Genomic DNA, 23,420 nt, shown 5'->3' on the forward strand with positions numbered 1-23,420 from the left:
TGCAGTAGACGATTCTTACTTAGGCTGCTGTGAGAGTTGGAGACACTTAGACACATAAGGGAAGGTGAGTAGTAGTTGGACTCTTTGCTCCAGAATGCCATCATAACACACATGCAGGTTTAGAATAGGGTTCATGTAACTGATAAGGAGCAGGGTAAGAGGAATCCAGGTAAACTGGAGAACTAACAGTTTACCTTCGTTGAAGAACAAACCAATTGAGTTGTTTAAGACAATCATTATTAATACTAACACTAATCAGTCTTGGACATTAGCCAAATGTTCTCAATAAGATCATCTAGAAAAACAGATTACAACAATTGAGAAAGGCATGGATGTTAGGGAACTTGGGAAATAAATAGTGATACCTTGAGGAGTGTACATATTATAGAGAAGGAGGTGCGAGAAGTCTTAAAGTGCATCAAGGCAGATAAATCCTCGGGACCTAATGAAGTGTATCCCAGGACATGTGGGAGGCTAGGAAGGAAATTGCGGGTCCCCTTGCAGAGACATTTAAATAATCGACAGCCACAAGTGAGGTGCCTGAAGATTGGAGGGTGGCAAATGTTGTGCCTTTGTTTAAGAAGGGCTGCAGGGAAAAGCCTGGGAACTACTGGCCAGTGAGCCGAACGTCTGTAGTGTGTAAGTTGTTAGAATGTATTCTGAGACAGGATCAACAGACATTTAGAGACGCAAGAGTGATTAGGGACAGTCAACATGGCTTTGTGAGTGGAAGATCGTGTCTCACAAATTTCATTGAGTTTTTTGAAGGGGTAACCAAGGTAGATGAGGGCATTGCAGTTGACGTTGTCTACATGGACTTCAGCAAGGCCTTTGACAAGGTACCGCATGGTAGTTGTTGCATAAGGTTAAATCTCATGGGATCCAGGGCGAGGTAGCCAATTGGATACAAAGTTGGCTTGATGACAGAAGACAGAGGGTGGTTTTTCAAACTGGAGACCTGTGACCAGCAGTGTGCCTCAGGGATTGGTGCTGGTTCCACTGTTATGTCATTTATATTAATGATTTAGATGGGAATTTAGGAGGCATGGTTAGTAAGTTTGCAGATGACACCAAGATTGGTGGCAAAGTGGATAGTGAAGGTTATCAAGGATTGCAACAATCAATTGGGCCAGTGGGCCGATAAATAAAGAACAAAGAACAATACAGCACAGGAACAGGCCCTTCGGCCCTCCAAGCCCGTGCCGCTCCCTGGTCCAAACTAGACCATTCTTTTGTATCCCTCCATTCCCACTCCGTTCATATGGCTATCTAGATAAGTCTTAAACGTTCCCAGTGTGTCCGCCTCCACCACCTTGTCTGGCAGCGCATTTCAGGCCCCCACCACCCTCTGTGTAAAATATGTCCTTCTGATATCCGTGTTAAACCTCCCCCCCTTCACCTTGAACCTATGACCCCTCGTGAACGCCACCACCGACCTGGGGAAAAGCTTCCCACCGTTCACCCTATCTATGCCTTTCATAATTTTATACACCTCTATTAGGTCTCCCCTCATCCTCCGTCTTTCCAGGGAGAACAACCCCAGTTTACCCAATCTCTCCTCATAACTAAGCCCCTCCATACCAGGCAACATCCTGGTAAACCTCCTCTGTACTCTCTCCAAAGCCTCCACGTCCTTCTGGTAGTGTGGCGACCAGAACTGGACGCAGTATTCCAAATGCGGCCGAACCAACGTTCTATACATCTGCAACATCAGACCCCAACTTTTATACTCTATGCCCCGTCCTATAAAGGCAAGCATGCCATATGCCTTCTTCACCACCTTCTCCACCTGTGATGTCACCTTCAAGGATCTGTGGACTTGCACACCCAGGTCCCTCTGCGTATCTACACCCTTTATGGTTCTGCCATTTATCGTATAGCTCCTTCCCACATTATTTCTACCAAAATGCATCACTTCGCAATTATCAGGATTGAACTCCATCTGCCATTTCTTTGCCCAAATTTCCAGCCTATCTATATCCTTCTGTAGCTTCTGACAATGTTCCTCACTATCAGCAAGTCCTGCCAATTTTGTGTCGTCCGCAAACTTACTGATCACCCCAGTTACACCTTCTTCCAGATCATTTATATAAATCACAAACAGCAGAGGTCCCAATACAGAGCCCTGCGGAACACCACTAGTCACAGGCCTCCAGCCGGAAAAAGACCCTTCCACTACCACCCTCTGTGACCAAGCCAGTTCTCCACCCATCTAGCCACCTCCCCCTTCATCCCATGAGGTCCAACCTTTTTCACCAGCCTACCATGAGGGACTTTGTCAAACGCTTTACTAAAGTCCATATAGACGACATCCACGGCCCTTCCCTCGTCAACCATTCTGGTCACTTCTTCAAAAAACTCCACCAGGTTAGTGAGGCATGACCTCCCTCTCACGAAACCATGCTGACTATCGTTAATGAGTTTATTCCTTTCTAAATGCGCATACATCCTATCTCTAAGAATCTTCTCCAACAACTTCCCCACCACGGAAGTCAAGCTCACCGGCCTATAATTACCCGGGTTATCCTTCCTACCCTTCTTAAATAACGGGACCACATTAACTATCCTCCAATCCTCTGGGACCTCACCTGTGTCCAGTGACGAGACAAAGTTTTGCGTCAGAGGCCCAGCAATTTCATCTCTCGTCTCCCTGAGCAGCCTTGGATAGATTCCATCAGGCCCTGGGGATTTGTCAGTCTTTATATTCTCTAACAAACCTAACACTTCCTCCCTTGTAATGGAGATTTTCTCCAACGGTTCAACACTCCCCTCCGAGACACTCCCAGTCAACACATCCCTCTCCTTTGTGAATACCGACACAAAGTATTCATTTAGGATCTCCCCTACTTCTTTGGGCTCCAAGCATAATTCCCCACTTTTGTCCCTGAGAGGTCCGATTTTTTCCCTGACAACCCTTTTGTTCCTAACGTATGAATAAAATGCCTTGGGATTCTCCTTAATCCTGTCTGCCAAAGACATTTCGTGACCCCTTTTTGCCCTTCTAATTCCCCGTTTGAGTTCTCTCCTACTTTCTTTGTACTCCTCCAGAGCTCCCTCCGTTTTTAGCTGCCTGGACCTAACATACGCCTCTCTTTTCTTTTTGACCAGTCCCTCAATTTCCCTGGTTATCCATGGAATGGCAGATGGAGTTTAGAATAGAAACCCTACAGTGCAGAAGGAGTCCATTTGGCCCAAATCCCACCCAGGCCCTATTCTTGTCACCACACATAATTACCCTTTAACCCCCTGACACTAGGGTCAATGTGGGAGGAAACTGGAGCACCCAGAGGAAACCCACGCAAACACAGGGAGAATGTGCAAACTCCACACAGACAGTGACCAGAGGCGGGAATCGAACCCAGGTTCCTGGCACTGTGAGGCAGCAGTGCTAACCACTGTGCCACCTTAGATAAATGCAAAGTGGTGCATTTTGGTAGATTGAACTAGGGCAGGACTTACTTGTGGAATTATATGAACTCAGCAGTAGCATGCTGGGAAAATTGGTCAACTCTCTGGTATAATGTAAGAACGCTGACCAAACTATTTCAAAAAGCCAGACCCCCGTAAGATCTGATAAAGCTGACTCCACATAACTTAAGACATGAATAAGACCAGAGAGGGTCAGGCTCCCTGACCTCAAGAAGCCCTGATAAGATTAACTAGGCCAGTATGACCAAGACCAGATAAGGTCAGAGATCAAAGGACAAGATAAGGTTATGAATAATGAGACAAAGAGTTCTGGGAGATCAGCAAGTTAAAACATGATTAATGGTATTGCTTATGATTCTATTGCTAATCGAATTCCTGAATATGCTCTGGTCACAAAAACTGATAATGATTATGTAAATACTGAACTGTTTCTCTGTGTAATTGCGGACTTGTGGAAGAATCAGCAGTTGTACCAACTGCTCTCTGACCCCAAGTTTCAGCCATATACTGCATGCAGTTATTCGTAAATAAATACTTGTTATATTGACAAAACAAATTTTGTAGAGTCTATCTTTCACAGTCAAGAAGCAGGAAAAGTTTCCACTTCAACATACTCAGTTAATGATAGGGCATTGGGGAGAGTTATAAAACAAAGAGACTTAGGGGTATAGGTTCATAACTCCTTGAAAGTGGAGTAATAGAAGAACAGGATGGTGAAGAAGGCATTTGGCATGCTTGGTTTCATTGGTCAGAACATTGAATAGAGGAGTTAGGACGTCTTGTTGAAGTTATACAAGACATTGGTAAGGCCATACTTGGAATACTGTGTACAGTTCTAGCCACCCTATTATAGAAAGGATATTATTAAACTAGAAAGAGTGCAGAACAGATTTACTAGGTTGCCACCGGGACTTGATGGTCTGAGTTATAAGGAGGCTGGATAACTGGGACTTTTTCCCTGGAGTGTAGGAGGCTTAAGAGTGATGTTATAGAGGTCTATAAAATAATGAGGAGCATAGATCAGCTAGGTAGTCAATATCTTTTCCCAAAGGTAGGGAAGTCTGAAACTAAAGGTTTAAGGTGAGAGGGGAGAGATACAAAAGGGTCCAGAGGGGCAATTGTTTCACTCAGAGGGTGGTGAGTGTCTGGAACGAGTTTCCAGAAGTAATAGTAGAGGCAGGTACAATTTTGTTTTTTAAAAAGCATTTAGCCAGTTACATGGGGATAAAATTGGTATAGAGGGATATGGGCCAAACGTGGGCAACTGGAACTAGCTTAATGGTAAAAACTGGGTGGCATGGACAAGTTGGGCTGAAGGGCCTGTTTCCATGTTGTAAACCTCGATGACTCTATATTCACTCACCCAACCAGTCAAGTCACTCACCCACTCAGCCAACCAGTCACTCACCCACTCAGCCAACCACTCACTCATTCACCCAACTAGTCAGTCACTCACCGACTCAGCCAACCACTCACTCAACCATTCAGTTAATCACTCAGCCAACCACTCACCCAATCATTAAAGTTTAAACCCTCCCCAATCACACGAGCAAATACTCCCCCTTGGACATCAGTCCCGGTCCTACTCAGGTTAACCTGCCCAGTTTGTACTGGTACCACCTCCCCCAGAACTGGTCCCAATGTCCCAGGAATTTGAAACCGCCCCCTTGTACCATCTCTTCAGCCACATGTTCATTTGATATATCCTGCTTTTTCTGCTCTGACGAGCATGTGGCACTAGTAGTATTTCTGAGATCACCTTTAAGGTCCTTCTTTTCAACTTATTTCCTAACACCCTATATTCCGCTTTTTTTTTAAACCTATGTTGTTTATACCATTGTGTTCTATGACCACTAGCTGTTCACCCTCCCCTCCAGAACATCCTATAGCTGCTCTGAGACATCCTTGCCCCTAGCACCAGGGAGGCAATCCTGGAGTCGCACTTGCGGCCATAGAAACGCCTATTCCCCTTAAAATTAAATTCCCCAATAACTGTTGCATTCCCACACTTCTTACTCCTCTTCCATTGCAGCAGAGCCAACCATGGTGCTACTTTCTCTTGAAAGGCCATTCCCTCCACTAGTATCCAAAGCAGTCTGTTTTGCAGGGGAATGGCCAGAGGAGATTGCTGCACTGTCTTCTTGCTCTGCCTGCTGGTCACCTTCCTGCGTGTGGAGCTTTACCCTCTCAATATGTGCTATCATGATACTCTACGGCTTACGGATGCTCCACAGTGTCCCCGGATGCCGTTGTTGATCCAAAACCTGGACATCCTTAATCTGGAGCTGGAAACACTTCCTGCGTACGTGCTGGTCCCGGGCATTGGAAATGTTCCCGGCTTTCCACATAGAACAGGAGGCATATATCATGATTTTGAGCTCTCCTGTCATGACTTATCCCTTTAAATTCAACTTTTTGGAAGATACTTAAAATCAAAAATATCAATTACTCTAGGACCCTAATCCTCATTACTACAGAATGTAGTCCTTACAAACTATAGACCACAAAATAAAGACCTTACAAACTCCAAGTAATAAAATACTTACCCAACTGTACTCACCCATCGGCTGCTCCCACTTGCCTCATGTCACTTTTGAATCCTGACAGCATCTCAGGAACTCCAAACTCCAAGCTAGCATTCATAGATTTCTAACTGCACACTTGTGCTGTTTTTAATTTCCCAACTGTCTCTCTGCGGTGTTTTCAATCTCCCAACTGTCTCTCCACTTGTGCTGTTTTCAAACTCCGTTCTCTGCTATTAGTCTTGCTCTGTCTAAAACTCTTTTATCCTCCTGTCTCCTCTCAGACTTGTTTTGAATTCCTGGCTCCTCTCACGCTCTTTGTGTATGAGTGCATGACTAAGTGAGCACGGGGTTGGCTGAGCGATGGTTGGGCAAGTGAGTGGTTGAGTGAGTGAGTGAGTGAATGCATGAATAATTGAGGGAGTGGGTGGGTGAGTAGTGCATGAGTGATTGAGTGGTCTCGTGGATGAGTGTTAGGGTGGGTGAGTGGTTGAGTCAGAGGTGGGTGTGAGAGTTAGTGAGTGATAGGTGAGTTGTTTGGTGAATGAGTGGGTGAGTAGGTAGGTGAGTGAGTGATTGGGTGGGTAGGTGAGTGGGTCAGATTAAGTGAGTAGACAACAAGATAGCAGATGGAGATTAAATGGAAAAGTGTGAGGTTATTCACTTAGTTGTAAGAATAGAAAAGAAGATCCGTTCTAAAAAGGCATATAACGTGTAAATGCTGATGTTGAGAGATTTTGGTGTGGTTAGACAAAGAACATAAAAATTTAGTATGCAGACACAGCAAGCAATTACGAAAACAAATGGTATGCTGGTCTTTACCATTAGGAATACAAGAATAAAAAAGGCTTGCTACATTGTAGTGTTTTGATGAGGCCACATCTGGTATAATATGCAGTTTTAGAACAAAGAAAATTACAGCACAGGAACAGTCCCTTCGGCCCTCCAAGCCTGCACCGACCATGCTACCATAGAACATAGAACATAGAACATAGAACATTACAGCGCAGAACAGGCCCTTCGGCCCACGATGTTGCACCGACCAGTTAAAAAAAAAAACTGTGACCCTCCAACCTAAACCAATTTCTTTTTGTCCATGAACCTATCTACGGATCTCTTAAACGCCCCCAAACTAGGCGCATTTACTACTGATGCTGGCAGGGCATTCCAATCCCTCACCACCCTCTGGGTAAAGAACCTACCCCTGACATCGGTTCTATAACTACCCCCCCTCAATTTAAAGCCATGCCCCCTCGTGCTGGATTTCTCCATCAGAGGAAAAAGGCTATCACTATCCACCCTATCTAAACCTCTAATCATCTTATATGTTTCAATAAGATCCCCTCTTAGCCGCCGCCTTTCCAGCGAAAACAATCCCAAATCCCTCAGCCTCTCCTCATAGGATCTCCCCTCCATACCAGGCAACATCCTGGTAAACCTCCTCTGCACCCTCTCCAAAGCCTCCACATCCTTCCTGTAATGTGGGGACCAGAACTGCACACAGTACTCCAAGTGCGGCCGCACCAGAGTTGTGTACAGTTGCAACATAACGCTACGACTCCTAAATTCAATCCCCCTACCAATAAACGCCAAGACACCATATGCCTTCTTAACAACCTTATCTACTTGATTCCCAACTTTCAGGGATCTATGCACACATACACCTAGATCCCTCTGCTCCTCCACACTATTCAAAGTCCTCCCGTTAGCCCTATACTCAACACATCTGTTATTCCTACCAAAGTGAATTACCTCACACTTCTCCGCATTAAACTCCATCCGCCACCTCTCGGCCCAACTTTGCAACCTGTCTAAGTCTTCCTGCAAACTACGACACCCTTCCTCACTGTCTACCACACCACCGACTTTGGTGTCATCAGCAAATTTGCTAATCCACCCAACTATACCCTCATCCAGATCATTAATAAATATTACAAACAGCAGTGGCCCCAAAACAGATCCTTGAGGTACACCACTTGTAACCGCACTCCATGATGAATATTTACTATCAACCACCACCCTCTGTTTCCTATCCGCTAGCCAATTCCTGATCCAATTTCCTAGATCACCCCCAATCCCATACATCTGCATTTTCTGCAGAAGCCTACCATGGTGAACCTTATCAAACGCCTTACTAAAATCCATATATACCACGTCCACTGCCTTGCCCCCATCCACCTCCTTGGTCACTTTCTCAAAAAACTCAATAAGGTTAGTAAGGCACGACCTACCTGCCACAAAACCATGCTGACTATCACCTATCAATTCATTACTCTCCAAATAACTATAAATCCTATCCCTTATAATTTTTTCCAACATCTTGCCGACAACAGAAGTGAGACTCACCGGTCTATAATTCCCGGGGAAGTCTCTGTTCCCCTTCTTAAACAATGGGACAACATTCGCTAACCTCCAATCTTCTGGTACTATACCAGAGGCCAACGACGACCTGAAGATCAGAGCCAGAGGCTCTGCAATCACTTCTCTTGCCTCCCAGAGAATCCTTGGATAAATCCCATCCGGACCAGGGGATTTATCTATTTTCAGACCCTCCAGAATATCCTGCACATCCTCCTTATCAACTGTAATACTGTCTATTCTACTCCCTTGCAACCCAGTGTCCTCCTCAGCTATATTCATGTCCCCTTGCGTGAACACCGAAGAGAAATATTGGTTCAATGCTTCACCAATCTCCTCCGGTTCCACACATAACTTCCCTCTGCCATCTATAACTGGCCCTAAACTTGCCCTAACCAACCTTCTGTTCTTGACATACCTATAGAACGCCTTAGGATTCTCTTTAACCCTATCCGCCAAAGTCTTCTCATGTCCCCTTTTAGCCCTTCTAAGCTCGCTCTTCAACTCCCTCTTAGCCAATCTAAAGCTTTCTAGTGCACTACCCGAGTGCTCACGTCTCATCCGAACATAAGCCTCCTTTTTCTTTTTAACCAACAAAGAAACTTTTTTGGTGCACCACGGTTCCCTAGCCCTACCAATTCCTCCTTGCCTGACAGGACTGAACTAAAACCCCCTACCCTTCCGGGGACCATATCCCTCTATTCCTATCCTATTCATGTATTTGTCCAGACACCCCTTCAAACTCACTATCGTATTTTGGTCACCATATTTAGAGAAAGATATACTTGCATTGGAGGCAGCGCAGGGAACATTCATTAGATTAGTCCCTGGGATGGGACTAATAGATACATCTTATGATGATACATCTTATGATGAGAGGCTGAGTAACCTGTGTCTATATTCGCCGAAGTTTAGAAGAATAAGATGATCTAATTGAAATATTCTATGCTATGAAGGTACTAGACAAGGTAGTTACTTGTTTCTTTGTTTTCCCTGGATGGGGAATCTGGAACAAGAAAGCAATTTCAGCATATGGGACCAATCATTTAAGACTGAGATGAGGAGAAATTTCTTCACTCAAAGCGTTATGAATCTTTGGAATTCTCTTTCCAGAGGATTGTGGATACACCATCATTCAATATATAAGGTTCAAATAGACACATTTGACATCTATCAGGGAATCAAGGGATACAGGAAGTGGGCAGGAAATTGGAGCTGAAGCCTTGACCATAGTGGAGCAGGCTTAATGGTCTGTATGGACTTATCCTGTTCCTACCTCTTACGTTCTTATGTCTAATACATTTATTTTCACATTAGTGGTTTTTAGTAATCTGTTTTATAATACATAGATACAATACATAATACAGGTTGTATAATCAACTTCGTTGTCTCATCTACTACAGCAAGTCATGTGAAATCACACATTATATACTGAAAGGATTTGCAAAGCAGCAGAAACAGTATAAAGGACATCCAACATTTTATTTACATCAATTATTCATAACCACTAATTTACATTATTTGATAAGCTGAACTATACATTTGTTCATGGTAACGAGTGATTTGGATTCCAATAACAGCATCAACAAAAACATGATTTGCCTTTTTAAATAAACAGAAGCTTTTTAAAAACATACTAACATACATCATATTTAGAAAACAAAATGTCACTGAGGAATAGGTTCCAAAAGAAACAGGGGGGTGTGGAGAAATTTGTGCCAGTGTAATTGTAGGTTTACATCGACTTGTGAGAGCTTCTACACTGATATCACTGAAAAAAGTACAAATCATGCTACACGCACGAATACCCATAGTGTTTGACAGTAAAACCGTAGGCATTCTCCACGTGAGCAGAACCCAGTTCTTGTAATCTGTGTATAATTACAAGTGAACTTGGCAACACACTCCATACAACACATACAAACATAATACTTAGGTCAGTTCTAACGAGTGTCAGTGAGTAAAATCATGAATAAGAACAGTGAGTTCAATTAGAAAATGACAGTCTACAGGGAAAAATGTGACGTTACCAACTCCCGATTCAATTCTGGTTATTGTCCATAACCTTTTAAAAATATACTTCTTAGGAGTTTGTTTTTTTGAATATGAAGGGTTCAGAACTATTTCAACAATTTTATTCCACTTCTTTTAAATGTCATGCATGTGTGATAATTAATAAATGAATAATTTGGATTAAAATTCAATGTTAGATCGGGATTGTCTTTTTCAAGTGTGCTATTCACAGATCACCTGGTTTTTTATTACAGTTTATACAGACCCGTACAGGATGGTCCCATCCACGTGAAGAGACTGTTCGCCTATCCTGAGAGCATTCATTGCAGAAACCCTGCCCGCAGGCTCGGCAGTGATGCTTTGACATTTTTGTTGTAAATTCTTTCTGACAATAGTAGCAATTAGTGATCTTATGGTCAGGTACCCAGTATGACGGTCTGGCTGCATCTTTCACTAGACCTAACAAAGACATGATTCATGAGTTGTCAACATAAATTAAAATGCACAAAATATTCATTTCTACATGCTTAGATCCCTTCTCAAACACATTTCTTCAAAGAACTGGAAGTTCCTTCCTCTCAACCATTTGTCATGTCAATGCCGAGACAGCGAGAGTCAGACTATATTTCATATATATTTCAGAAAGGCAGCTGGACTGATTTTCTTTCTCCTTAGTTCAGAGGTGCAGGGATACAGCAGTCAGTGATCATCCAGCTGAGATTAACTGGTTATATAGTAGCAAAAGAACTTGGTTTGCACAGTCATGTCCCACACAGGGCTGGGCATTGATTGAATGACGTAGAGAAGTCATTACCCATTGCCCTCTTGTAAACATACAACTGATATATCTGATAATTTTGAGGTGATCCTCATACAGATCCACTTCAGCATGGTGCCTACAAGCAGCTCGAATGCTTTTGGAAATGACTGTCATATTAAATGATCAAAATCAATATTGTATTGAAGCTCATTTCTGAACGTGCACAGCATCCAAAATTGTTCATAATGCATCACAGAAGACATTACATGTGGAATTCCCTCAGGGGATTACGATTAATATTGTGCATAGTTCCAAATTTTATGGAAAATGTATACATTATGATTGCATGAGAACACCACCACCTGGAAATTCCCTTCCAAGCTACCTACCATCCTGACTTGGAAACATATCACTGTCCTTCTCTGTCGCTGGGTCCAAATCCTGTAACTCCCTCCTCAACAAGCCAGTGGGTGTACCACTGTGGCACACCCATGTCTGGTTCAAGAAGGCAGCTCATCACCAACTTCTCAAGGGCAATTAGGGGTGAGCAATAAATGCTGGCCTAGCCAGCAAAGCCCACATCTCAAGAATGAACTTTTAAAATGTGTTTTTTGAAGCAAACACAGAAATGATTTACGTTTATCAGCAATAAAGGAGAATTAGGTTTTGAATTATTTTTAACTGATACAGATCATATGAGGTTAAGTATGGCAACATCTGGAAAAGTCTGCATGAGATTTCTAGTATCCTGAGCACAAGCAGATCATGGAAGACAAATTTCTACTATCCCACAAAATTGTTAAATGCTGCTAGATAATTTCAATATACTAAGCAATTAACATTAACAAGTTCTCAAATCTCATCTATTCTATAACCTGCTCACACAGATTACAGCTGCCATCTACTGACAAATAACCTAGATATGGTTAAAACATCCAATTCCCAGCAGTGGTGTGTTACTTGAACTGATGAAGTGATTGGAGTGGCAATTTTAAAAAAGAAACAGTGACACCTCCCCAGTTCCCCTTCAAAATTCACTGAAATACCTTTTTGCCAATGGATATTCAAAACCAGACACCATGCATAGATGCACATGATTACATTCCTACAGTGATATAAAAATGGGTTACTGCCAACTTTTTTCACAGCAGAAGAAAGATTAGACTGATGTTTGTCAGTAGACTGAGTGTAGGGTAACAAAGTTTGCAGACGACACAAAGATAAGTGGAAAAGTGAATCGTGTGGAGGGCGTAGAAGGTCTGCAGAGAGATTTGGACAGGCTGAGTGAGTGGGCGAGGATCTGGCAGATGGAGTATAACGCTAACAAATGCGAGGTTATTCACTTTGGAAGAAATAATAGCAAATTGGATTATTATCTAAATGGAAAGAAATTACAACATGCTGCTGTGCAGAGGGACCTGGGGGTCCTTGTGCATGAGACGCAAAAACCCAGTCTGCAGGTGCAACAGGTGATCAAGAAGGCAAATGGGATGTTGGCCTATATCGCAAGGGGGATAGAATATAAAAGCAGAGATGTCTTGCTGCATCTGTACAGGGCATTGGTGAGGCCGCAGCTGGAATACTGTGCGCAGTATTGGTCCCCTTATTTGCGGAAGGATATATTGGCCTTGGAAGGAGTGCAGAGAAGGTTCACCAGGTTGATATCAGAGATGAGGGGTGTGGATTATGAGGAGAGACTGAGCAGATTGGGTTTGTATTCGTTGGAATTTAGAAGGCTGAGGGGGGATCTTATAGAGACCTATAAGATAATGAAGGGGCTGGATAGGGTAGAGAGGGAGAGATTCTTTCCACTTAGAAAGGCAACTAGAACTAGAGGGCACAGCCTCAAAATAAAGGGGGGTCAGTTTAGGACAGAGTTGAGGAGGAACTTCTTCTCTCAGAGGGTGGTGAATCTCTGGAATTCTCTGCCCACTGAAGTGGTGGAGGCTACCTCGTTGAATATGTTTAAATCACGGATAGATGGATTCCTGATCGGTAAGGGAATTAGGGGTTATAGGGATCAGGCGGGTGAGTGGAACTGATCCACTTTAGATCAGCCATGATCTTATTGAATGGCGGGGCAGGCTCGAGGGGCTAGATGGCCTACTCCTGCTCCTATTTCTTATGTTCTTAGACTGCTGTTTGGTCATTGAAATCTGAACACTAGTTTCAAAATGCACTGGAAATAATTTGCACCAACATTGCTTTAATGCTGAAAAAAGTTCCATAGCACTTCCGAGAAATGAATGTTAAGCCAAGAAATGGAGTGAATGCTTGGTCACAAATGGGTTTTAGGAAAATCTTAAAGGACAAGAGGGAGGTTGGTAGATTTAGGGAGGGAATTCCAGAGTGTGGCATCTAGTCAGCTAACATCATAGCCACCCATGGTGGGGTGAAAAGAGAGGAGATGGACAACAAGCCAGAAGTGAAGGAATGGACAGTTCGGAGAAGGAGTGTTGGGGGGGGGGCGGGGGGCGCACACAGAGGAAAAAGGGTTGTACAGCTGAAAGAATTGAGAGAGATCATGAGGAGTGAGATTATTAAGGGATTTAAACACAAGAATTACTATTTTAAATTTAAGGTATGGGGGAGTATGACACCAGTGTGAGGACAGAGTACAGATGGTTCTATGAATAAGATATGGGCAGCAGTACTTAAATGGCCAGGAAAATAAGCAAGTGATTTGGGTAATACCCCAGGACAGCCAGATGTGGCATCATCCAGGTTTTTGTTTCCATCTCAATTTGTCTATTAAGTAATAATAGAACCATAGAAAATTACAGCTCAGAAACAGGCCTTTTGGCCCTTCTTGTCTGTGCCGAACCATTTTATGCCTAGTCCCACTGACCTGCACTTGGACCATATCCCTCCACACCCCTCTCATCCATGAACCCGTCCAAGTTTTTCTTAAATGTTAAAAGTGGCATTTACCACTTTATCCGGCAGCTCATTCCACACTCCCACCACTCTCTGCGTGAAGAAGCCCCCCCTAATATTCCCTTTAAACTTTTCTCCTTTCACCCTTAACCCATGCCCTCTGGTTTTTTTCTCCCCTAGCCTCAGCGGAAAAAGCCTGCTTGCATTCCCTCTATCTATACCCATCAAAATCTTATACACCTCTATCAAATCTCCCCTCAATCTTCTACGCTCCAGGGAATAAAGTCCCAACCTATTCAATCTCTCTCTGTAACTCAGCTTCTCAAGTCCCGGCAACATCCTTGTGAACCTTCTCTGCACTCTTTCAATCTTATTTACATCCTTCCTGTAACGAGGTGACCAAAACTGTACACAATACTCCAAATTCGGCCTCACCAATGCCTTATACAACTTTTATACTCGATACTCCGATTTATAAAGGCCAATGTACCAAAGGCACTCTTTACGACCCTATCCACCTGTGACGTCACTTTTAGGGAATTCTGTACCTGTATTCCCAGATCCCCCTGTTCAACTGCACTCTTCAGAGTCCTACCATTTACCCTGTACGTTCTTCTTTGGTTTGTCCTTCCAAAGTGCAATATCTCACACTTCATAGCGTTCTTGCTCTGTACTAAAAATGTCATTAGTTACTATAGTACATGCTGCCCCTATCCCTACCGGAGCACCAGTGGAAACTATATGCAATAGAAATGCTCAGATGTCAACACAGTATGCTGCAAATGTTTTTGTGGCTTGGTTTGCACACTCTAGAAGACTATAATGGAAATGCATGACTGTTAAGGAACAGACAATCTGCCAAAAAAGTCACTATCCACAAGCCACCATAGTTGATTAAATTGGCCAGTGTTGATTTCTGCTTTCTATTAACAAATTAAGTAAGGATGGTGATGCATAATTTTTTTTAAACCTTCATTTTTGTCAGCTCAAGGAGCTGCGTCTATTTTTTTGCAAGCTCAAGGAGTCGTGCTATGCCCAGACAAGTGACCAAGAATGATCAAAACAGCAGATAGAAAACATGTAATGAAATCTGCTTTCGAATTTCACAGGAGCAAACAATACCTGCCCTTGAAATAATTGCCTTACTTTATAAACCTCTTACCTAATGGAAAATCTATTGCTGTAGCCACTGCTCCAAAGGTGTTCTGCACAGCTTCCCCAACCTTCCGTGCTATAATTGTTCCGCTTTCATCACCATCTTCCTGTACAACATCTTCAAACAGTGTTAAAATCAGAACATAATCAAAGATTTGAAGTTATAATAATAGCAGCATACTTTTTTTTTTCATTGATTCAAAATGCAGGGTTTGCCACAAGGTGAGGAGGTGGGGTGGAAAAAGGCGGTGAGAAACAGCTGGGGCAAAAGGATATGAGTGATTAAATATAGAAACACAGGAAATAGGAGCTGGCATGGGACATTTGGCCCGTCGTGCCCCCTCTCCCATTCAATTAGGTCATGGCTAATCATCTACCTCAATGCCCAACACACTTGGGAGCATCAAGTTTTTAGGTGTCCAGATCACCAACAACGTGTCCTGGTCTCCCCATGCCAACACTCTAGTTACGAAAGCCCACCAGTGCCTCTACTTTCTCAGAAGATGAAGGGAATTTGATATGTCCACTATGACTCTCACCAACTTTTACAGAAAGCATTCTTTTTGGTTGTATCACAGCTTGGTATGGCTCCTGCTCTAGCCAAGACCGCAAGAAACTAGAGGGTCATGAACGAAGCACAATCCATCACTCAAACCAGCCTCCCACCCACTGGCACTGTCTACACTTCCCACTGCCTCTGAAAAGTAGCCAGCATAATTAAGAATCCTCTCTTCCACCTCCTTCCATCGGGAAAAAGATACAAAAGTCTAAGGACACGTATTAACTGACTCAAGAACAGCAACTTCCCTCCTGCCATCAGACTTTTGAATGGACCTACCTCGCATTAAACTGATCTTTCTCTATACCCTAGCTATGACTGTAACACTACATTCTGTACTCTCTTTTCCTTCTCTATGAACGGTATGCTTTGTCTGTATAGTGCACAACAAGCAATACTTTTCACTGTATATTAATACATGTGACAATAATAAATCAAATCAAATCAAAATCTATGTTTACTCTAGAGAATATAGGCCCAGTGTCCTCAATCTTTTTTCATACGACAAGCCTGTCATCCTGAGAATCAGTCTGCTGAACCTTTGTTGCACTCCCTCTGTGGTAAATATATCCTTCCAAAAGGATATCCTTCTGGTTCAAGATGGCAGCTCATCTGGTATATATCATACTAGATATATGATTCGGATTAAATGGTACCTCCCTTTGCATGAATAATGAAAGGATATTACAGAGTGGAGGAAATCAGGATAACAGGGCCAAAGGATTATGGCACAACGGTGCACACCCTTGCCCACAGGATAGTAAGGGCCAAACTACAAGCATTAGGGAGACCCTATGGGGCCAATACAACCAGAGCCTAAAACAGCACAGCAAAACCTCCAAACAACAAAAGGATACCCCAGAGAGAGGAGAACATCAGGATACAGCTCAAAACCTAAGACGCAACATTATTGTATACACTCTTACACACAGGATAACAGGTGCAGAGCTACACAGCCTTAAGGGAAGAGTGTGGATAAAATAGACTCCAGGTATCTAAATGCATCCTTGAGCCCACATAAGAACATAAGAAAGAGGAGCAGTAGGCCATCTGGCCCTTCGAGCCTGCCCCGCCATTCAACAAGATCATGGCTGATCTGAAGCGAATCAGTTCCACTTCCCGCCTGCTCCCCATAACCCCTAATTCCCTTATCGATCAGAAAACTATCTACCCGTGATTTAAACATATTCAACGAGGAAGCCTCCACCACTTCAATGGGCAGAGAATTCCAGAGATTCACTACCCTCTGAGAGAAGAAGTTCCCCCTCAACTCTGTTCTGAACCGGCCCCCCCTTATTTTGAGGCTGTGCCCTCTCGTTCTGGTTTCCCTTCTAATTGGAAAGAATCTCTCCACTCGACCCTATCCAGCCCCTTCATTATCTTATATGTCTCAATAAGATCACCCCTCATCCTTCTAAACTCCAAAGAGTACAGACCCAATCTGTTTAATCTCTCCTCATAAGCTACACCCCTCATCTCCGGTATCAACCTGGTGATCCTTCTCTGCACTCCCTCCAAGGCCAATATATCCTTTCGCAAATAAGGGGACCAAAACTGCCCACAGTACTCCAGTTGCGGCCTCACCAGTGCCTTGTACAGTTGCAGCAAGAGCTCCCTGCTTTTATATTCTATCCCCCTCGCGATAAAGGCCAACATTCCATTCGCCTTCTTGATCACCTGCTGCACCTGCAGACTGAGTTTTTGCGATTCGTGCACAAGGACCCCCAGGTCCCTCTGCAGTCGCACGATGTAATTTTTCTCCATTTAAATAATATTCCAATTTACTATTATTTCTTCCAAAGTGGATAACCTCACATTTGCTAACGTTATATTCCATCTGCCAGATCCTCGCCCACTTGCTCAGCCTATCCAAATCTCTCTGCAGACATTCCGCGTCCTCCACGCAATTCGCTTTCCCACTCACCTTCGTGTCATCAGCAAACTTGAATACCCTACATTCAGTCCCCTCCTCCAGATCATCTATGTAAACATATAAGAGGATATCTCCTACTAGGAGTATAATCTCCACACCTTCCAAAAATTAATTTTCAAAATAGCTAAGCAGATTATGGATATGTGTGGGGGTCACAGGGTAGTTGTCATGGGGGACATTAACTTTCCAAATATTGATTGGAGCCTTTGTAGGTCAAATAGTTTGGATGGGGCAGTTTTTGTGCAGTGTGTGCAGGAGGGGTTCCTGACACAATATGTGGATAGGCCGACAAGAGGTGAGGTCACATTGGATTTGGTACTGGGAAATGAACCGGGCCAAGTGTTAGATCTGGTTGTGGGAGAGCGCTTTGGAGATAGTGACCACAATTCGGTGTCTTTTGTTATTGCAATGGAGAGGGATAGGGCCATACGGCAGGGCAAGGTTTATAATTGGGGGGGAGGTAATTATGATGCGATTAGGCAAGAATTAGGAGGCATAAGTTGGGAACAGAAACTGTCAGAGAAAGGAACTAATGAAAAGTGGAACTTTTTCAAGGAACAAATACTGGGTGTCGTTGATAGGTATGTCCCTGTCAGGCAGGGAGAAAATGGCCGAGTGAGGGAACATGGTTCACGAAAGAGGTGGACTGTCTTGTGAAAAGGAAGAGGGAAGCTTATGTAGGGATGAGGAAACAAGGTTCAGATGGCTCGATAGAGGGTTACAAGTTACAAGAGTGGTTGGGGTGTGGAATGGACTGCCTGCAGTGATAGTGGAGACAGACACTTTAGGAACATTTAAGCTGTTATTGGATAGGCACATGGAGCACACCAGGATGATAGGGAGTGGGATAGCTTGATCTTGGTTTCAGATAAAGCTCGGCACAACATCGTGGGCCGAAGGGCCTGTTCTGTGCTGTACTCTTCTATGTTCTATGTCCTAAGTTAGCAAGGAACGAGCTGAAAAAGGGGCTTAGGAGAGCTAGGAGGGGACATGAGAAGTCCTTGGCGGATCAGATCAAGGAAAACCACAAGGCTTTTTACTCTTATGTGAGGAATAAAAGAATGACCAGGGTGAGGTTAGGGCCGGTCAAGGACAGTAGTGGGAACTTGTGTATGGAGTCAGTAGAGATAGGAGAGGTGATGAATGAATACTTTTCATCAGTGTTCACCAAGGAGAGAGGCCATGTTTTTGAGGAAGAGAAGGTGTTACAGGCTAATAGGCTGGAGGAAATAGATGTTCGGAGGGAGGATGTACTGGCAGTTTTGAGTAAACTGAAGGTCGATAAGTCCCCTGATGAAATATATCCTAGGATTCTTTGGGAGGCAAGGGATGAGATTGCAGAGCCTTTGGCTTTGATCTTTGGGTCCTCACTGTCCACGGGGATGGTGCCAGAGGACTGGAGAATGGCGAATGTTGTTCCTCTGTTTAAGAAAGGGAATAGAAATGACCCTGGTAATTATAGACCGGTTAGTCTTACTTCGGTGGTTGGTAAATTGATGGAAAAGGTCCTTAGGGATGGGATTTACGACCATTTAGAAAGATGCGGATTAATCCGGTATAGTCAGCACGGATTCGTGAAGGGAAGTCGTGCCTCACAAATTTGATTGAATTTTTTGAGGAGGTAACTAAGTGTGTTGATGAAGGTAGGGCAGTTGATGTCATATACATGGATTTTAGTAAGGCGTTTGATAAGGTCCCCCATGGTCGGCTTATGATGAAAGTGAGGAGGTGTGGGATAGAGGGAAAGTTGGCCGATTGGATAGGTAACTGGCTGTCTGATCGAAGACAGAGGGTGGTGGTGGATGGAAAATTTTTGGACTGGAGGCAGGTTGCTAGCGGAGTGCCACAGGGATCAGTGCTTGGTCCTCTGCTCTTTGTGATTTTTATTAATGACTTAGAGGAGGGGGCTGAAGGGTGGATCAGTAAATTTGCTGATGACACCAAGATTGGTGGAGTAGTGGATGAGGTGGAGGGCTGTTGTAGGCTGCAAAGTGACATAGATAGGATGCAAAGCTGGGCTGAAAAATGGCAAATGGAGTTTAACCCTGATAAATGTGAGGTGATTCATTTTGGTAGGACAAATTTAAATGTGGATTACAGGGTCAAAGGTAGGGTTCTGAAGACTGTGGAGGAACAGAGAGATCTTGGGGTCCATATCCACAGATCTCTGAAGGTTGCCACTCAAGTGGATAGAGCTGTGAAGAAGGCCTATAGTGTGTTAGCTTTTATTAACAGGGGGTTGGAGTTTAAGAGCCGTGGTGTTATGCTGCAACTGTACAGGACCTTGGTGAGACCACATTTGGAATATTGTGTGCAGTTCTGGTCACCTCACTATAAGAAGGATGTGGAAGCGCTGGAAAGAGTGCAGAGGAGATTTACCAGGATGCTGCCTGGTTTGGAGGGTAGGGCTTTTGAGGAAAGGTTGAGGGAGCTAGGGCTGTTCTCTCTGGAGCGGAGGAGGCTGAGGGGAGACTTAATAGAGGTTTATAAAATGATGAAGGGGATAGATAGAGTGAACGTTCAAAGCCTATTTCCTCGGGTGGATGGAGCTATTACAAGGGGGCATAACTATAGGGTTCATGGTGGGAGATATAGGAAGGATATCAGAGGTAGGTTCTTTACGCAGAGAGTGGTTGGGGTGTGGAATGGACTGCCTGCAGTGATAGTGGAGTCAGACACTTTAGGAACATTTAAGCGGTTATTGGATAGGCACATGGAGCACACCAGGATGATAGGGAGTGGGATAGCTTGATCTTGGTTTCAGATAAAGCTCGGCACAACATCGTGGGCCGAAGGCCTGTTCTGTGCTGTACTGTTCTATGTTCTAGCTGCTACTCTTTCCTACACAAATCCAAGCAAGTAAGAGATACTGAGACCGATAAAAGAAGAGCCAATACGCCAAGGATTCTCAAACCACGTTTGGGTTTAGAACATCGGAAGTGCCGCTCGAGCCCCACCATCAGCCAGAAAATTTAACCCATTTTCTACCAAATGAGACCCAACCAACTAGGAGGATGAAAACTGCCAAGACACCCACAGACAGGTTATCCCCCTCTTTCCAACAAGATGAGGGAAACCCATTAGGACTAAATATAACAAGTCGAAACCTATATTGCCACCTCATTTACCCAGATGACGAAAGGAAACCCTCCCAGTGGAACCTAAACCTCAAGGAGAGTTGTCCAAGAGGGAACATCTCAGGGGAGGACAACTTATTCCCTTATCTAATATATTCTCCACTGGTTCTGGAAACGGGTAATTGAAGTAGTTGCTGCCCCAATCTACCCAGCCAAGATAAGCAACGACACAATTAAAAGAAGGGCCTACAGGCCAGGAACAGTATTTACACCATCCCTGGGCTTCAAAGTCAAACTAGAGGCACTCAGGCCCCACTCTCAACAGGATTCCACCCATTTTCTCCCATCAAGGAAAGCCGAGCAACAGGAGTTGTCAACCAGACATCCAGTCAGCGCATCTCAGGAGAGGACAAGAATCTCATCCTCCCAACAGGATGATGTACATTTAGGATCCAAACTACCAAGTAGCCAAGGAAAATATAGAAAACCAACCCAAAAAACCAAGGATTCCCCGACCATGGGTGAAATCATTAAATATTTTATAGAATCCTACAGTGCAGAAGGAGCCCATTCGGGCCCATCGAGTCTGCACCAACCAGAATCCCACCCAGGCCCTATCCCCACAACCCCATGCATTTAACCTGGCTACTAACTATGCATTTAACCTGGCTACTAACTATGCATTTAACCTGGCTACCAACCCTGACACTAAGGGGCAATTTAGCATAGCCAATTCACCGAACCCGCACATCTTTGGCCTGTGGGAGGAATGATGTGGAGATGCCGGCGTTGGACTGGGGTAAACACAGTAAGAAGTTTAACAACACCAGGTTAAAGTCCAACAGGTTTATTTGATAGCAAAAGCCACAAGGTTTATTTGGTAGCAAAAGGTGTGGCTTTTGCTGCCAAATAAACCTGTTGGACTTTAACCTGGTGTTGTTAAACTTCTTACTGTGGAAGGAAGCCAGAACACCCGGAGGAAACCCACACAGACAGAGGGAGAATGTGCAAACTCCACACAGGCAACGTCCCAAGTTGGGAATCAAACCCTGGCACTGTGAGACAGCAGTGCTAACCACTGTGCAACCATGCCGCCATATTCCAGCTATGTCGGAGGTGCCAATGACAATAAAACCTAGTCTTTTCCAGGATACATAGAGTTATAGAGGTATACAGCATGGAAACAGGCCCTTCGGCCCAACCTGTCCATGCCACCCAGTTTTTACCATTAAGCTAGTCCTAATTGCCCGCATTTGGCCCATATCCCTCTATACCAATCTTGCCCAAGTAACTGGCTAAATGCTTTTTAAAAGACAAAATTGTACCCGCCTCTACTACTACCTCTGGCAGCTTGTTCCAAACATTCACCACCCTATGTGTGAAAAGACTGCCCCTCTGGACACTTTTGTATCTCTCCCCTTAAACCTATGCCCTCTAGTTTTAGACTCCCTACCATTGGGAAAAGATATTGACTATCTAGTTGATCTATGCCCCTCATTATTTTATAGACCTCTGTAAGATCACCCCTCAGCCTCCTACGCTCCAGAGAAAAAAGTCCCAGTCTATCCAGCGTCTCCTTACAACTCAAACCATCAAGTCCCGGTAACATCCTAGTAAATCTTTTCTGCACTCTTTCTAGTTTAATAATGTCCTTTCTATAATAGGGTGACCAGAGCTGTACACAGTATTCCAAGTGTGTCCTTACTAATCCCTTGTACAACTTCAACAAGATGTCCCAACTCCTGTATTCAATGTTCTGACCAATGAAACCAAGTGTGCCGAATGCCTTCTTCACCACACTGACCACCTGCAACTTCACTTTCAAAGAGTTATGAACCCCTAGATCTCTTTGTTCTATACCTCTCCCCAACGCCCTACCATTAACTGATTAAGTCTTGCCCTGGTTCGATCTATCAAAATGCATCACCTTGCATTTATCTAAATTAAACTCATCTGCCATTCATCAGCGCACTGGCCCAATTGATCAAGATCCCGTTGCAATCCTTGATAACCTCCTTCACTATCCACTATGCCACCAATCTTGGTGTCATCTGCAAACTTAGTAACCATGCTTCCTAAATTCCCATCCAAATCATTAATCTACCACTCTGTAAAAAACTTGCCCCCCACATCTCATTTGAACTTTCCCCCTCTCATCTTAAGCGCATGTCCCCTCGTATTAGACATTTCAACTCTGGGAAAAAGATTCTGACTGTCACTCTGGGAAAAAGATTCTGACTGAAGAGCCAAGACTGTACGCCTCTGCGAATATGAAATATCCAACTTTCAAATCGAGATTACGAAAGCATGGCAGTCCGTTCTCAAACTCAGTTGGGGATTTATCCTCAGCTCCCTTCAGGCACTTGGGCGCACGGATATTCCCTCTCTGGCCCCATCGCCCCAAATTAACCAGGATGTCTAATATACTGTGTACGAAGTCTCACAACACCAGGTTAAAGGCCAACAGGTTTATTTGGTAGCAAAAGCAACTAGCTTTCGGAGCGCTGCTCCTTCGTCAGGTATTTACCTGACGAAGGAGTTCTGGTCACAAACAGGGCATATAAAGACACAAACTCAATTTACAAAATAATGGTTGGAATGCGAGTCTTTACAGTAATCAAGTCTCAAAGGTACAGACAATGTGAGTGGAGAGAGGATTAAACACAGGTTAAAGAGATGTGTATTGTCTCCAGCCAGGACAGTTGGTGAGATTTTGCAAGCCCAGGCAAGTCGTGGG

The 23,420-nt window shown here is 43.9% G+C and overlaps 1 protein-coding gene across 4 annotated transcripts in view; it reads right to left on the reverse strand.

Annotated features, from left to right (window-relative positions):
- Positions 1–8,958: 8,958 nt before the first annotated feature.
- The window catches only part of zfyve1 (zinc finger, FYVE domain containing 1), a 178,493-nt gene continuing 164,031 nt past the window's right edge, over positions 8,959–23,420 (reverse strand). For 2 of the 4 annotated variants that reach the window (XM_078233663.1, XM_078233661.1), the window contains 2 exons: positions 15,122–15,232; positions 9,550–10,781 (listed from right to left, as the gene is read on the reverse strand). In XM_078233663.1, coding sequence (XP_078089789.1) covers positions 10,549–10,781; positions 15,122–15,232 — 344 coding nt within the window. In that variant the 3' untranslated portion in view covers positions 9,550–10,548. Of the gene's footprint in view, positions 10,782–15,121; positions 15,233–23,420 lie in introns of all 4 variants that reach the window. The other 2 variants (XM_078233658.1, XM_078233659.1) reach the window with 2 other exon arrangements.

This window comes from Mustelus asterias, chromosome 18 (assembly GCF_964213995.1).
Source record: "Mustelus asterias chromosome 18, sMusAst1.hap1.1, whole genome shotgun sequence".
NCBI lineage: Eukaryota > Metazoa > Chordata > Chondrichthyes > Carcharhiniformes > Triakidae > Mustelus > Mustelus asterias.